The sequence below is a fragment of the Triticum urartu genome, chromosome 5 (assembly GCF_003073215.2).
Source record: "Triticum urartu cultivar G1812 chromosome 5, Tu2.1, whole genome shotgun sequence".
Taxonomy (NCBI): domain Eukaryota; kingdom Viridiplantae; phylum Streptophyta; class Magnoliopsida; order Poales; family Poaceae; genus Triticum; species Triticum urartu.
The window spans coordinates 295,313,717-295,328,007 of record NC_053026.1 but is presented as its reverse complement, the minus strand read 5'-3'; the positions used below and the strand labels follow the sequence as shown (position 1 = coordinate 295,328,007).

General features: G+C 46.7%; 2 protein-coding genes across 2 annotated transcripts; one reads left to right on the top strand and one right to left on the bottom strand.

Moving 5' to 3' along the window:
• The first annotated feature begins 2,205 nt into the window (after positions 1 to 2,205).
• On the top strand, positions 2,206 to 5,455 carry LOC125508661 (probable protein S-acyltransferase 4). Its single transcript, XM_048673424.1, has 5 exons — positions 2,206 to 2,630; positions 2,823 to 3,008; positions 3,237 to 3,551; positions 4,063 to 4,296; positions 4,678 to 5,455. Exons 1-5 carry the CDS (start codon positions 2,550 to 2,552, stop codon positions 5,260 to 5,262), a joined length of 1,401 nt encoding a protein of 466 aa, XP_048529381.1. The 5' UTR covers positions 2,206 to 2,549; the 3' UTR covers positions 5,263 to 5,455.
• A 193-nt stretch (positions 5,456 to 5,648) lies between these two features.
• LOC125508662 lies at positions 5,649 to 8,230 on the bottom strand. The gene is made up of 2 exons (XM_048673426.1): positions 7,891 to 8,230; positions 5,649 to 6,085 (listed from the first exon to the last, which is right to left on the bottom strand). The coding sequence occupies exons 1-2, from the start codon at positions 8,089 to 8,091 to the stop codon at positions 5,972 to 5,974; spliced, it is 315 nt and encodes a 104-aa protein (XP_048529383.1). The 5' UTR covers positions 8,092 to 8,230; the 3' UTR covers positions 5,649 to 5,971.
• Positions 8,231 to 14,291: the final 6,061 nt, after the last annotated feature.

Genomic DNA, 14,291 nt, shown 5'->3' with positions numbered 1-14,291 from the left:
GCCGTGTCCACGATAACGGAAGCTCGGAGTTGTATCCCGATCTACTACAACTAGAACTGGATACTTGTGACAATAAATGGATATGATAGCTCCAGGATTGCTTTCTCGCAGGGAGTTGAGGAAGGATCTCTGGGCGTTGCTATTATATACTTGTTACTATATGATATGTTACGCTACTCTCTTCTGTTGTTGCAAGATGCTGCAAGATGCTAGTCTTCGATAGGCTAGGCCTTCCCCTCTATTCTGGCAATTCTGCAGTATAGTCCACAGATACATCCCCTTTTCTTTGATACCGATGCATACTTAGCTTAGATCTGATGTAAGTCTTGCGAGTACTTTGGATGAGTACTCACTGTTGCTTTGCTACCTTTTCCCCTTTTACCCGATTGCTGCGATCAAATGACGGAGCCTAGGAGCCACTTGATCCCGTCGATGACTACTACTACACCGACAACGCCTACTACTATGTGGAGACCGACGACCAGGAGTAGATAGGAGGCTCCCAGGCAGGAGGCCCGCGCCTTTTCGATCTAGATGTCGTTGTTTTGCTAGCCTTCTTACGAAAAACTTGTTTAATTATGTCTGTACTTAGATATTGTTACTTTCGCTGATTTATGTATTCGAGCCTTCGTGGCCCTGACTTGTAATATAAAGCTTTATGTTTGAATTTGTGTCTAGAGTTGTGTTGTGATATCTTTCCTTGAGTCTCTAATCTTGATCGTGCGTATTTACGTGTATGACTAGTGCACAATTGAGTCGGGGGTGTCACAGAAATCTCCCCCACACGGCAGCATATCTCTTCATATCCCCACTAATGCCACTTAAAGCGCAGGAGGGGGAGGGGAGGGGGAGAGGGGGGTTGAGGAGTGGTTGTTAATGCAGCACGGATCGAGGCGCAAGCCGCAATATTGATGGTACGTGCTCCGAGTGGGGCCCCAATCCCACATGTCATGTTGAGCAACGGTCAAACCTGACAGGTGGCATGGTTCGACCAGGTGGGGAGTCTTGTCCGGTCTAGGCTCGTGAAATTCAAATGTGTTGTGCAGGAATTCGGCTCGCGGAGGCCACCAACACGGGGAGCTCTCTTGCATCGGCTGGTCATCTTCATCAACAAATTAAAACCAGAGTGGTTCGTGGACTCCGGCAGTAGGCCGACCGTTGGAGCTCGGCGACAAGTGTTCACTTTCAGGGGAGGAAGACTCTGGAAGCCTTGCCATTCAATACAAGGCGGAGCCATGGAGGACTCCCCTCTACAAACATAGCCGACTCGGTTCTTGTAACCCTAGGGGCTTTGGCATCTTGTATAAGTCGGGGTCGAGCTAGTCGATAGACAAATCAAAATCTCTAGGTAATACCTATACTTTGTACACCCCAACCGCAATATATACACAACCAAGAGTGGGGTTTTGCCATGTGAGGAAGGCCTGACCCTGGGTAAATATTGTCTCGTGTTTCCCCTCTAATCTTCTCACCTCGTCGAGACACCATACCATCAGAATCTACTCTTACGGATGGTGCATTTTCCACCCGCGAAGGGAGATTTTCAGTTTCCCCGGTGATGCAATGGAACAACTTCTATTTCATGGAACTTCCAGTTCCTAAGTTTTTGTATTCATCATCGGTTTTTAGAATTCCACAAATCCAATAAAAATCCTCCAAAAAGAAGGAAATGGAAAGAAACTACAAAAACGTAAACAATTGACAACGTTTGTGCTTATTTCACAACAACGCTGCTTACTTCAAAAAAATGTCCATACCCGTCCATGAGGCTGGTCATAGTGGGGAGTAACTTATACTAGTGTCATGCATATGACACTAGTCTAAGTTACTACATCCATAGTGCAAAGTATCTTAGTAGTAGTGTCATACATTGTTTTATTTATTGTCTTATAGACTCAATTTACCTCGAGAAGCGCTATGTTACAGTAACATATTATGGTACTCCAAACACCTCTCTCCTCATTAAATACTTGCCACATAAGCAAAATTGTCTTGGGATGTGTTAAGTTACTACTTAAGTTACCCTGCTATGGCTAGCCTGATGTTTCTAGAATCCAACATGCGGGCCCTGCGGGTCGGCTTAATGTGTATAAGCTGTGTGTTGCTGAACAAATGATCTCCGGGCATATACTACCGTTTATCGTAGCCGTTGCGTGGCTTAGCGAGCATAATTTCAAGTGCGTGGGAAAAGGAAAAAAAGACAAGTGTACACATCAAGGCCGATCGGGATCGCCGCCCTGTCCTTTGTCTGCGCCTAACCAACCGGACGAGCAAACAAACAAACTTCTCCCTCGCTTTCCTCTACGCTCCAAAGTCCAAACTTTGTCCTGCCTGCAACCACGCCTTAAACAACAGCAAAAGTACGCCAGCGTAGCAGCGGCGTGCGGCCATCCCAACGACGGCGGCCTCAATGTCATCGCCATCGTCCCCACCGCCGCCGCCTCGCTCGGCAGCATCGCCCGTCCTGTCGACTAGAGCCAGGCACACACAGAAAAATTCCAGTCTTCCCCATGCTTGAGGACTGAAGCAGCAGCGAGAGGAGGGACAAGATGATGGTGCCGTCGGAGGCCGAGCCGTCGTCGTCCCCGCCGCAACCCAAGCGGCTCTACCAGAGCTGGAAAGGGAACAACGTACGTACATGCTTGCTCGACTCCCCTCTTCGCCTTCTTCTCCGTGCCGTGGTCAGAGAGCTTTGGCGCGCCATGGGAGCCGTGCAGCTAAATCAGGGATTCATGAAAGCTGCAGGTTTCGTGCCCCAGGTTTTTCACCTGTGTGAGGGAGCAGAGTGTACTCACCACACATCATTCTTCGCTTCTCTGCAGGTATTCCTGTGCGGCGGACGGCTTATACTCGGGCCGGACGCAGCCTCCCTGCTGCTGTCATCGTTCCTCGTCGCCGGCCCAGCCATCGTCTTCTGCTACCAGATGCAGTCCAAGTTCTTCCGCTCCAACGGGCAACCACACATGCACCGGGCTGCGCTACTGATTGTTATCATCACAACACTAGTGGTTAGTCTTCATCTTGCTGTCTGCATACCTTCCCTGGCACCTTCTTCATCAGCTCTACCATCATACCCGCAATAAACAGAATGGCCGGAGTCAACAGCGACTCCAGCCTTCAGACCTGAGGCTGAAACCAACAGGGCGGGGGTTTCAAACTTACGATTCCAGTTGCCAGTATGCATACCAGGTGCAACACTGTAGGACCCTTATGATGTTCGCCAAAAAAAATTGCAGGACCTGTTCTTCCTGTTCATGACATCGGCCAGGGACCCAGGAATAGTGCCACGGAACACAAGAGCCCCGCCGCCTGAAGCTGATGAACGGAACCTCCCTGCCACGCCATCTATGGAGTGGAGCGTCGGAGGCACCCCACGGATGAGGTTTCGCCGGACCAAGGATGTCAACGTGAATGGCTTCACGGTGAAGCTCAAGTTTTGCGAGACCTGCCTCAGGTACCGCCCGCCACGATCCTCGCACTGCTCCATCTGCAACAACTGCGTCCAGAAGTTTGATCACCACTGCCCATGGGTTGGCCAGTGCATTGGACTCGTAAGTACACATGGTTATTGCTCATTCCCTACCATTAGTCATATAGAATATCATTATGATAAGCATCTAGCAGAGCAAAAAAAAACTAACCTTTCTTGATTGAACTTTATCTTCAGTAAGAGCCAGGAAGAGAAAAGGTCAAACAATCTTTCCGAGTAAAAGTCTAGACCTAGCCTAACTCCCTTTAATCACCTCTTAGTTTTCTTTCAGTGCAAAGTTAAGGTATATCTAAAGCTATGTAGTTTACAAAAGATATTTACATTTGGGCTTGTAACAGTACTACAGAACTTTTCTTAACCAATTAAGTTGAATGAGAACATACAGCTAGTGGCAGCAAGTCGTTAGTGTATTCCATTATCTGACTAGATTTGCAGGTAAGGTTACCGAACAAGCAAACTGATTTGTGAACTAAGTCCTGAACTATACCTAACCTATATCCCACTAGTTGACTTTCAAGGCCTCAATTGCAGTTGGCCCATCATAATCACAACGTTTTTTATTTGCCTTGCAGAGAAACTATCGCTACTTCTTTCTATTCATCGCCACATCGACATTCCTGTGCATATCCGTCTTAATCTTTTCATGGTTGAATGTCCACGGCGAAATGCAAGACAACGGCGGCTCTATCTGGAAGGCCTTGCGCAAGGAAGTCTACTCTTTTGTGCTAATCATCTATACTTCAATTGTTGTATGGTTCGTCGGTGGCCTAACAGTATTGCATCTCTATCTGATCAGTACTAATCAGGTAAAATTTAGGTCATTTTGCTACAATTTTAGATAATTGTTGTAGTTTCTAGTCCTTCTAACTGTAACTGGAGTAATGCACTTGAGTACACTACACAATACTCATAGGTGTAATCTCTTGAACTAGCTGCTCCATATACCATGATGCAGGGACAGGAAAATGTGAGTTTCCTGCCTTGGTTGATTAAGTAGAAACAGCGTGAAAATGTGAGTTTCCTGCCCTGGTGAAAAAGTGGGGCAGAGCCGTACCCACCGTATAAGGACGTGAGTGGATTGTTTGTGATGTCTAGTTGTGTAGGAGTTAATTGCAATGCATATTACTGTTGTATTTTATGTTAATATGCTTGCATAATTTTACTGATGTCAACTACAACTTCTGCAGACAACATACGAAAACTTCAGATACAATTATGACAAGAAGGATAACCCTTACCGAAAGAGCATTACAAAAAACTTTGCCGAAGTGTTCTTCACCAAGATCCCTCCTCCACTGAACGACTTTCGATCACATGTAGGTGAGGGTGCACTGGAAGCTGGGTTCTACACTCCATATATTGGGTTGGACGTGACCAATACAAGGGAAAAGATTGATACAGATATGCGAGAGAAAGAAGTACTCGTAGGGGGGATACAGATTCCAACAGTATTGCAGAATATAGACTATGGTTCCTTTGAAGATGGTTTTTATGACAAGAACAGGAACAATGGCAACAAAACAGTGGCTTTTGCTCCAGCTTGGGCACAAAAAGGAAGTGAAGATGCTGGAACATCTGCAGCAGCTACCACAGCATGCAAGGAAGAAACTAGTGAGGACGATGCTAAGGAAATTACTAATTCAAATACAAGTTCCGCACGGACATCTACAGAAGCCAACACGATATCTGAGGATGAAATAGTTCAGGACGATGCTAAAGAAAGTAACACCCCAGATAGAAGTCCCGCCCAGTCCTTGAAAGACATGAGCTGATAAGTATCGCTCATATATGTTTAGGAATTTGTCTATAGATATGGCCACTGTGAGTTGGCATCATTCTTTACAATGTATAGAAAAGGCAAAGTGCAAGACTATTCAATTACGTCAGCAAAAGATTTAAGGAGTGTAATGAACCGAAGTATTATCAACATTGTTTGTACATTTTTACATTATTAGATGTTCCTAACTCTAAGGCATGTTGACCTTGCATGACAAAAGTTGACATAGCAAGAGAAGAGTTTGAATAGTTCTATTGATGAACTCAAGCAGGTCAGATGATATAATGAAGTGCTCCCCCCACAAAGAAATATAAGAGCATTTAGATCACTAGTGATCTAAACACTCTTATATTTCTTTACAGAGGGAGTACTTCACAAAAATAAATAACAGAAATATATATAATTTAAGGGTAAACAGAAAGGAGCAACCTACCATACAACAATTCAGATTTGTGCAAATTACAACACGAACATGATGGATGCACATAACTTATCTTCAAGAGTACAGCTGAATTTGTAATTTAAGGGTAAGCAGACGCCATGGAACAAGGTAGTACAAAGCATCAAGAGAATCAATGCCACTGGTCGTTATTGGGGAGAGTACAGCTGCTTACAGCTATAGCACGCTAAACTATCCAGAACAACTGGAAATTTGTAACTCAAGCAAAGTTGCCCAAAAGCAGTACCACGGGTCGCCCAAGCTCTCAAGGCTGGTAGACATCTGGAAGCTGAAGGCCTACACTGGCAGCAGATTTGTTCAATATCTTCTTCATTTCATCAGATCGATCCACAGCTATATTGTATGAGAATAGCAGTTCCTGGACGATCAAGCATATTTTGCAGTTAGTGGAATACACGGTGCATGAAAAGCCAAGGGTGCTATGACCACTATTACAAGGATGTGATCATGTGAATGACTTGTTCAATCTAAAATAGGTTCTGTTATGGAAATCAGTAATAAAGCGAGCATATTCTGGTATTATAATAGTATCATTTACTTATAACGCAAATTCTATTAGTTAGATATCACCATTCAAACTAGACTGCCAGAGCAATATCGCTCTAAAATGGTGATCTAACGAGGTTGCATCATGGAATTTAGGAATTAGATAAGCTTTGTTGTCTATTCTAATACACTTCGGACGCTAAACTTTTTTGTTGCATGGGCAAAACAATTAGCACATATGAAAAGTATAGAAAGACAGGTCGATCAGCTAAATGCAAATCCAAAATATCTCAGTCTCGACCGCGTGGGCGGTGAGTCGCCGGCAGCAGGCATGGCGGCGGCATCTTCCGGCAGACAGCGGCCACTGGTGGTGGCTGGCTAGAGTCTCGACCGCAGGGCGGTGAGTCGCCAGCAGGAGCTGGTCACGGCGCGGTTCCCCTGCGTCAGATCTGGAGGTGCGTGCTCCCCCCTCTGCAACTTCTCTCCCGCCGCACTTGGCGGCTTGCGATCTCGACTGTCCGCCTTGGTGCATCGGGGACCGAGGGAAACTCTGGTCGGCCCGTCTGTCCCGGCGGTGGCGACGGCCTTGGTCGCCGTTTTCCTCCATGGAGGCACCGTTGAGGTCCCCTCTCCCCACCCCGACCCCACGCCTGGGTGAAAGCCCAAAATCCTCTCGAATTGGGCGGCGGTGGCGCCATGTGCGCCGTGCCCTTTTTGGAGGCGTTGCCTGGGGTGTTCGGGTGCTCGGAAAATAGGAGTTGCAGGTGGAGGGGTTGAGTACTCTGGCTTCGAGTTGGTGTGGAGGAGCTGAGTGGCGAAGGTGTCTGCATGTTTTTAAATAGTGCTCCCCGATGGCGGCTCGTGTCGCCCAATTCCGGTGGTGTGGCGCCCTCAATCCGGGCGGAAGAGGATGGGTTCCCCTTTTCTGGCGGTGGCGGCATGGTGGAAGCCATAGGCACCCGACCTTCAGTTGTGGCCCGACTCAGCCGGCTGCCTTGCTCGCTCTTGCTGATCTTCGTTCTTCTCAGTGATGGCTGCCTCGTTTGATGGCGAGCGCTCCTGGAAGCTCTCCAGCTCCTCTTGGTTGTTCTTAGACAGTGGCGGTGCGGCTAGCAAGGTGTGCTAGATTAAGGGTGGTCGATCTGTGGCTGCGTCAAGGATGGCATCCTGCTAGCTCTCGGGCTCATGGCGCCTTTCGAGCCAAGGCGAGGGGATAGGGTTCCCCTTCAGAATAGAGAAGGAAGATGTTGTGTTCCTCTAGTCGCACAATCTGTTGTCCGGCTGTGATGGTTGGCTGTTCCAAGCTTTGCCGCATCTGCCATTTCTTCTTTGGTGCAATTGTGAGGAGTGCATCTGCATTCAAGCTTTGTTCTTTCTATTCCCTACCCTAGGATGCTTGTAGTGGATCATGTTGTTGTTAGCTTTCCAGTTTGCCCCATTGTATCAGTTTAGCCGATTTGGTTTGTACTTGTAAGAGTGTTGTAATTCCTGGCCGGTTGATGGCTTTGTTAATTCAAAGCCGGGCTCATTTAGAGTCTTTCATCTAAAATAACCCAGTCCCAAATTAGCCACAACAGTAAACTCCCACGAACTACCGGTCTTCATTAGCATTTCGTCGAACACAAGTAAGCACACCTTTCTAACCGGAAGTAACAACAGAAAAAAAAATGGTCCTACCTTCTGGTGTTGGATGCTGGTGAGATGGTACGCGTAGTCCCCGGCGAGCCGCAGTCTCGCTCTGGCGTCGGCCTCCGTGCCGGCCGGGCTGCGGAACTCGGCGGCCACGAACTCGCGGAAGTGCTTCTTATCGGCGCTCCCGCCGACGTGCTTCTGCACTGCCTTCATGACCCTCCGGTACACGGCTGCGGTGCCCGCCATCGGTTCGTCTCGCTCAAAGCTGGCACGACGCGGCGGCGGCGACTGCGATGCGGGACGGCTGCGGGCCTGCGGCGGCGACGATCTGCTGCCCCTCGCTCTCCCTGATTCCTGTTCGGCTAGGCGGCCGTTTGATCAGAGCATTTGCGGCCCAGATCGAACGAGGAAATGACCCATGGCGTTTTGTCGAAACACCCTCGTAGTTACTCTGAATAATCATTTGGACCCAAGCTTACTTCGGTCGATTTGAGATTTCTTTTTCGAAACGGCGATAAAAGATTTGTCTAGCTCAATGGAGGCCTAATTTAAAAACTTCAAAATGCAAATCTGAAAAATTATACACATATACCTAATAAATACATAATGTACATGAGTGGAGAGCCCCACAAAAGAGACAAATCTGAGGCTTTTTAGTATATATATTGTTCATTTTCAAAGTCCATGATTTTTTTGTGCAACCGCAGTTCAAGATATTTCATCTTAAAAAATATCACACATACACATTACATCCTTGCATACATGTGTATTTCTTTTCAAAAAAAATTGAAACTAAAAATTTATAAATTTGAAATTTTCAAAATAAAATCCTCCATGGAGCTCGGTCTCCAAAATGGCCTACTCATATCTATACCAATAGCGTTGATCCAATTAATTGCGACCATTAAACCAGGTTAATCCAACAAACCAGACTGCTCCAATGTCAAGTGCTCAACATATACACTCACCCTTCAGGATTTCCAGCGATGCGCATTCAATGGAAGGAGACGTTCTCATATGCCAGCTCAGTCTTTCGGATGTTCTGATACGTACTGTTCATTTTCAAAGTCCATGATTTTTTTTGTGCAACCCGCAGTTCAAGATATTTCATCTTAAAAAATATCACACATACACATTACATCCTTTTTTTGAGCATATACACATTACATCCTTGCATACATGTGTATTTCTTTTCGGAATTTTTTGAAACTAAAATTTTATAAATTTGAAATTTTCAAAATAAAATCCTCCATGGAGCTCGATCTCCAAAATGGCCTACTCACATCTATACCAATCTAAAAAGAGCCAAAGGGATTGATCCAATAAATTGCGACCATTAAACCAGGTTAATCCAACAAACCAGACTGCTCCAATGTCAAGTGCTCAACATATACACTCACCCTTCAGGATTTTCGGCGATGCGCATTCAGTGGGAGGAGACGTTCTGATATGCCAGCTCAGTCTTTCGAATATGCTCATAAGGATAGGGTGTGCATGTGTGCGTTCATAAGGGTGATGGTATGCGTATATATGAGCGCTTGTGTCTGTATTGTGTTTAAAAAAATATTTAATGTGCAATTGATATCATATCGAATACCAATATGGATGCTAAAGCGCTTGCGTCTGTGTTGTGTTAAAAACATATTTAATGTGCAATTGATACCATATCAAATACCATATGAACGCTAATCACATATTAATGTGTAAATAATATACTACCTAATATTACATGCACATAATATATGCCTAATACCAACTATCCTACATAATCTATATGCAATTTATATACTATCAAATATCAACGTGCATTGCACATACATATTTACTAGTAAAGAGGAAGGGTGACAGAAGTTTTTTAAGGCGAGGTCATTACTCCTCAATAAATGAGACAAAAGCCTACTCTCGCGGCATAATAGAACCCAGGTGCTTCGCGCCGGCGGTCACCCACAACCCAAGCTTCGGCCCTAACATGTGTGAAGATGATGAAAGGTAGTGTAGACTTGTTGCGAAAAACCTGCACGTTCCTTTCGTTCTATAGTGCCCACGCCACAAGCATGAGTGTGGTGGCAATAACTTTCCTCCTGTGACCCTTGGTGAGCACCACGGCATTCCACCAAGCATGCACCGAAGGCATACCACCCCAATGGTCAAGACGCAACTCTGAGGTGCCAAGCCACTCCTTTACGGCCTCCCACACCCGTAAGGAGTATCTACACTTGAAGAGAAGGTGTGCCGCAGACTCCGGCTCCCTACGGCACAGCTGGCAAAGGCCACGGCTAGGCAAAAGTACACGATAACCCACAAGTATAGGGGATCGCAACAGTTTTCGATGGTAGAGTATTCAACCCAAATTTATTGATTCGACACAAGGGGAGCTAAAGAATATTCTCAAGTATTAACAGTTGAGTTGTCAATTCAACCGCACCTGAAAGACTTAATATCTGCAGCAAACTATTTAGTAGCAAAGTAATATGGAAGTAACGCTAACGGTGGCAAAAGTAACAGTAGTAGTTTTTGTAGTAATCGTAACAGTGGCAATGGAAAAGTAACTAAGCAAAGATCAATATGTGAAAAGCTCGTAGGCAATGGATCAGTGATGGATAATTATGTCGGATGTGATTCCTCATGCAACAGTTATAACATAGAGTGATACAGACTAGCTCCAGTTCATCAATGTAATGTAGGCATGTATTTCGAATATAGTCATACGTGCTTATTAAAAAGAACTTGCATGACATTTCTTTGTCCTCCCCTCCCATGCAGCGGGGTCCTATTGAAAACTAAGGGATATTAAGGCCTCCTTTTAATAGAGTACCGGAACTGTAACGCCCACAATGCGGCTATATCTCCCACGTGTCGGGGCACGACTTAGAGGCATAGCCGCATGGTAGGCTTGTCGCAAGAGGGGTAATCTTCACACATCCCATGTACTGAATAAGAAAGGAATAAAGAGTTGGCTTACAATCGCAACTTCACACAAATACAAGTTAAACATACATCATCCAAATTACAAACAAGGTCCGACTACGGAACCAAAATAAAGGAAGACAACCCCAAATGCTAGATCCCCGATCATCCCAACTGGGCTCCACTACTGATCAACCGGAAAAGACATAGAACATCGATCAAGATCTTCATCGAGCGGCCACTTGAGCTCGGTTGCGTCACCTGCACTGATATCATCGGCACCTGCAACTGTTTGGAAGTATCTGTGAGCCACGAGGACTCAGCAATCTCACACCCGCGAGATCAAGACTATTTAAGCTTATGGGTAGGAAAGGGTAGTGAGGTGGAGCTGCAGCAAGCACAAAGCATATATGGTGGCTAACTTACGCAAATAAGAGCGAGAAGAGAAGCAACGCAATGGTCGTGAACTAGAAGTGATCAAGAAGTGATCCTGAAACTACTTACGCACAACCATAACACAAGAACCGTGTTCACTTCCCGGACTCCGGCGAGAAGAGACCATCACGGCTACACACGCGGTTGATTCATTTTAATTAAGTTAAGTGTCAAGTTCTCTACAACCGGATATTAACAAATTCCCATCTGCCACATAACCGCGGGCACGGCTCTCGAAAGTTTTATACCCTGCAGGGGTGTTCCAACTTAGCCCATCACAAGCTCTCACAGTCAACGAAGGATATTCCTTCTCCCAGGAAGACCCGATCAGTCTCGGAATCCTGGTTACAAGACATTTCGACAATGGTAAAACAAGACCAGCAAAGCCACCCGATGTGCTGACAATCCCGATAGAAGTCGCACGTATCTCGTTCTCAGGGCAACACCGGATGATACTAGCTACGAGTAAAACCAACCCTCAAGTTTCCTCGAGGTGGCCCCGCAGGCAGCTCGGTTCGGACCCACACTTAGAGAAGCACTGGCCCGAGGGAGGGGTTAAAATAAAGATGACCCTCGGGAGCGTGACTCCCAAGGGAAAAAGGCTTAGGTGGAAAATGTTAAAACCAAAGTTGGGCCTTGCTGGAGGAGTTTTATTCAAAGCAAACTGTCAAGGGGTTCCCATAACACCCAACCGCGTAAGGAACGCAAAATCAAGGAACATAACACCGGTATGACGGAAACTAGGGCGGCAAGAGTGGAACAAAACACCAGGCATAAGGCCGAGCCTTCCACCCTTTACCAAGTATATAGATGCATTAATTAAAATAAGAGATATTGTGATATCCCAACATATCCATGTTCCAACATGGAACAAACTTCATCTTCACCTGCAACTAGCAACGCTATAAGAGGGGCTGAGCAAAAAACGGTAGTATAGCCAAACAACGGTTTGCTAGGAAGGTGGGTTAAAGGCTTGACATGGCAATATGGGAGGCATGATATAACAAGTGGTAGGTAGCGCGACATAGCGATAGAGCAAACAACTAGCAAGCAAAGATAGAAGTGATTTCGAGGGTATGGTCATCTTGCCTGAAATCCCGCAAGGAAGAAGAACGAGCCCATGAAGAAGACGAACCAACGTTGTCGAACGAATCCTCACAACTCCGGACCGAAACCGAAGCTAACGAGAGAAGCAACCCGGAAAGAAGCAAGCAACACAGTAAACAACCATCACATAAACATGGCATGATGCACAACCCAGTATGATGCATGTCCGGTTTAATGAGGCATGGCATGGCAAAATGCACAAACAATCCTACAAATTAAGTGGAGCTCAATATGCAACGGAACACCACATGACTTATTTAGTTCTCTCCCGTTTATGTACTCAACAATATTAAATGTTGGTTAGCATGGCAAGAGGTGAAGCATATGAAAACTACCTATCTAGGCAAGTTTAAATGAGGCCGGAAACAACGAACAACAATTCCGGTAAATCCCCATATGCATATTTCAAAGTTGGTACTGTTCTGCCCTATGCACAATTTTAGAGTTATTAAACATGCAAAGTAATGCCACCATGTTAAACTATGCATTTTTCTACCCCATTTACATATAAAGTTTATTAAATTTGGAGCTACGGTTATTTAGTCATGAAATGAATTATTTTAACATGGCATCTAAGAAAATTAAAGCAAACATCATTTTAAACATTTCAAACATGGATGAAAGTGGCATATTATGAAACTAGATGAAATTATAGTAATGTTTCATATATAAAACATTTTAATCCGATGCACCATTTGTGAGCTATTAAATGCATGATCTAGGGGGACTATTCTGTAAAACTGCCAAACACTAGATAATAGCAAAATTCACAGATCTGGAAAACAACACACGGGCCGAATCTGGCTGGCCCGATAGGAATAGGGGAACTAGAGGGGCTGCTCACCCAGTGGGCTCGGCCCAAGGAGGTGAGGCAGGGCTACAGGACTCGCGGCTGGGCTGGATCTTGGCGCAAGAAGTGGCCTAGGGCACAGGAGGTCACACGCGGCTGCGGTCAACACGAGCGAAGCGACACTACGAGCGTCTCCTCCTGGTCGAGGCAGAAACAGGGGAGGTCGGCGGCGGCGCGGGACTTGGCAAGGCGGCGGTGGACTTGGGGTATCTCCGGCGAGGCGAGGTCCGGCGGGAGTCCGGGGTCCAGGTCCAGCGTTGGGACTTGGCGATGGAGAAGACCACGGCAGCGGCTGCTACTGACGCGACAACAGGGCGATGCAGGGGAGCGGCAGCGTCAACGCGAGCGGGAGGCAAGCGGCTGGGCGTCGAACCTCCTAGATCCACGCAACGAGGAGGAAGACGGGGCGCGGGCAAGCTCGTGCCCGAGCACCTGAAGATGGCGCGGCAGCGGAGCTGCAAGGCCATGGCAGGGAAGAAATTCAAACGAGAGTCAGACAGGGAGGAACAAGATAGGAGAAGGAGAGGGACAGGCAGAGGGAGGCGGACCGGGTGGCGCTCGTGCTCCGGTGAGCTACTGCTCGGCATGGAGGTGACGAAGACTTGGGGCGGAGCAAGCGACGGAGGACGGCAACGCGAGCTGTTGGGAAGACGTTGTCCATGGCGGGCGTCCTGTGTTGGAAGAGATAGAGAGCCATGCGTGAGAGACCGAAAGACAAACGCGAGGAAGGAGGAAGGAGAGGCAAGGGCGCGAGGCAGTTCCTTGTGGTGGATGTTGCTGCTCCGGCCGGCAAACTCCAACGAAAAAACATCGGCGAGGAGGAGGTTCTCGGGCGGCTGTGTTGGAGGAGATCGAGGAGAGGAGTGGCGGCTGTGGCTGGCAGATCGAGGTGGGTGGATGGATTGGGGGGAGTGCACTGGTTGGGTGGCAGCGGAAATCAAGGGAGAGGGTCGGAGAGAATTTGGATCGGGAGGAGATCCCGAGGAAGAGGGGAGTTGGTCGGGTGGAGGCGGATGGGAAGGATGGATGTGACAAGCCTAAAAACTAGGGTTTGACTGGTATATATAGCAGATGGATTTTGTTAGGTGCTAATCAGACCCTCCTATTTAGATTAGAAGCTCGAGATAAAAATAGGCTAGAGAGATCA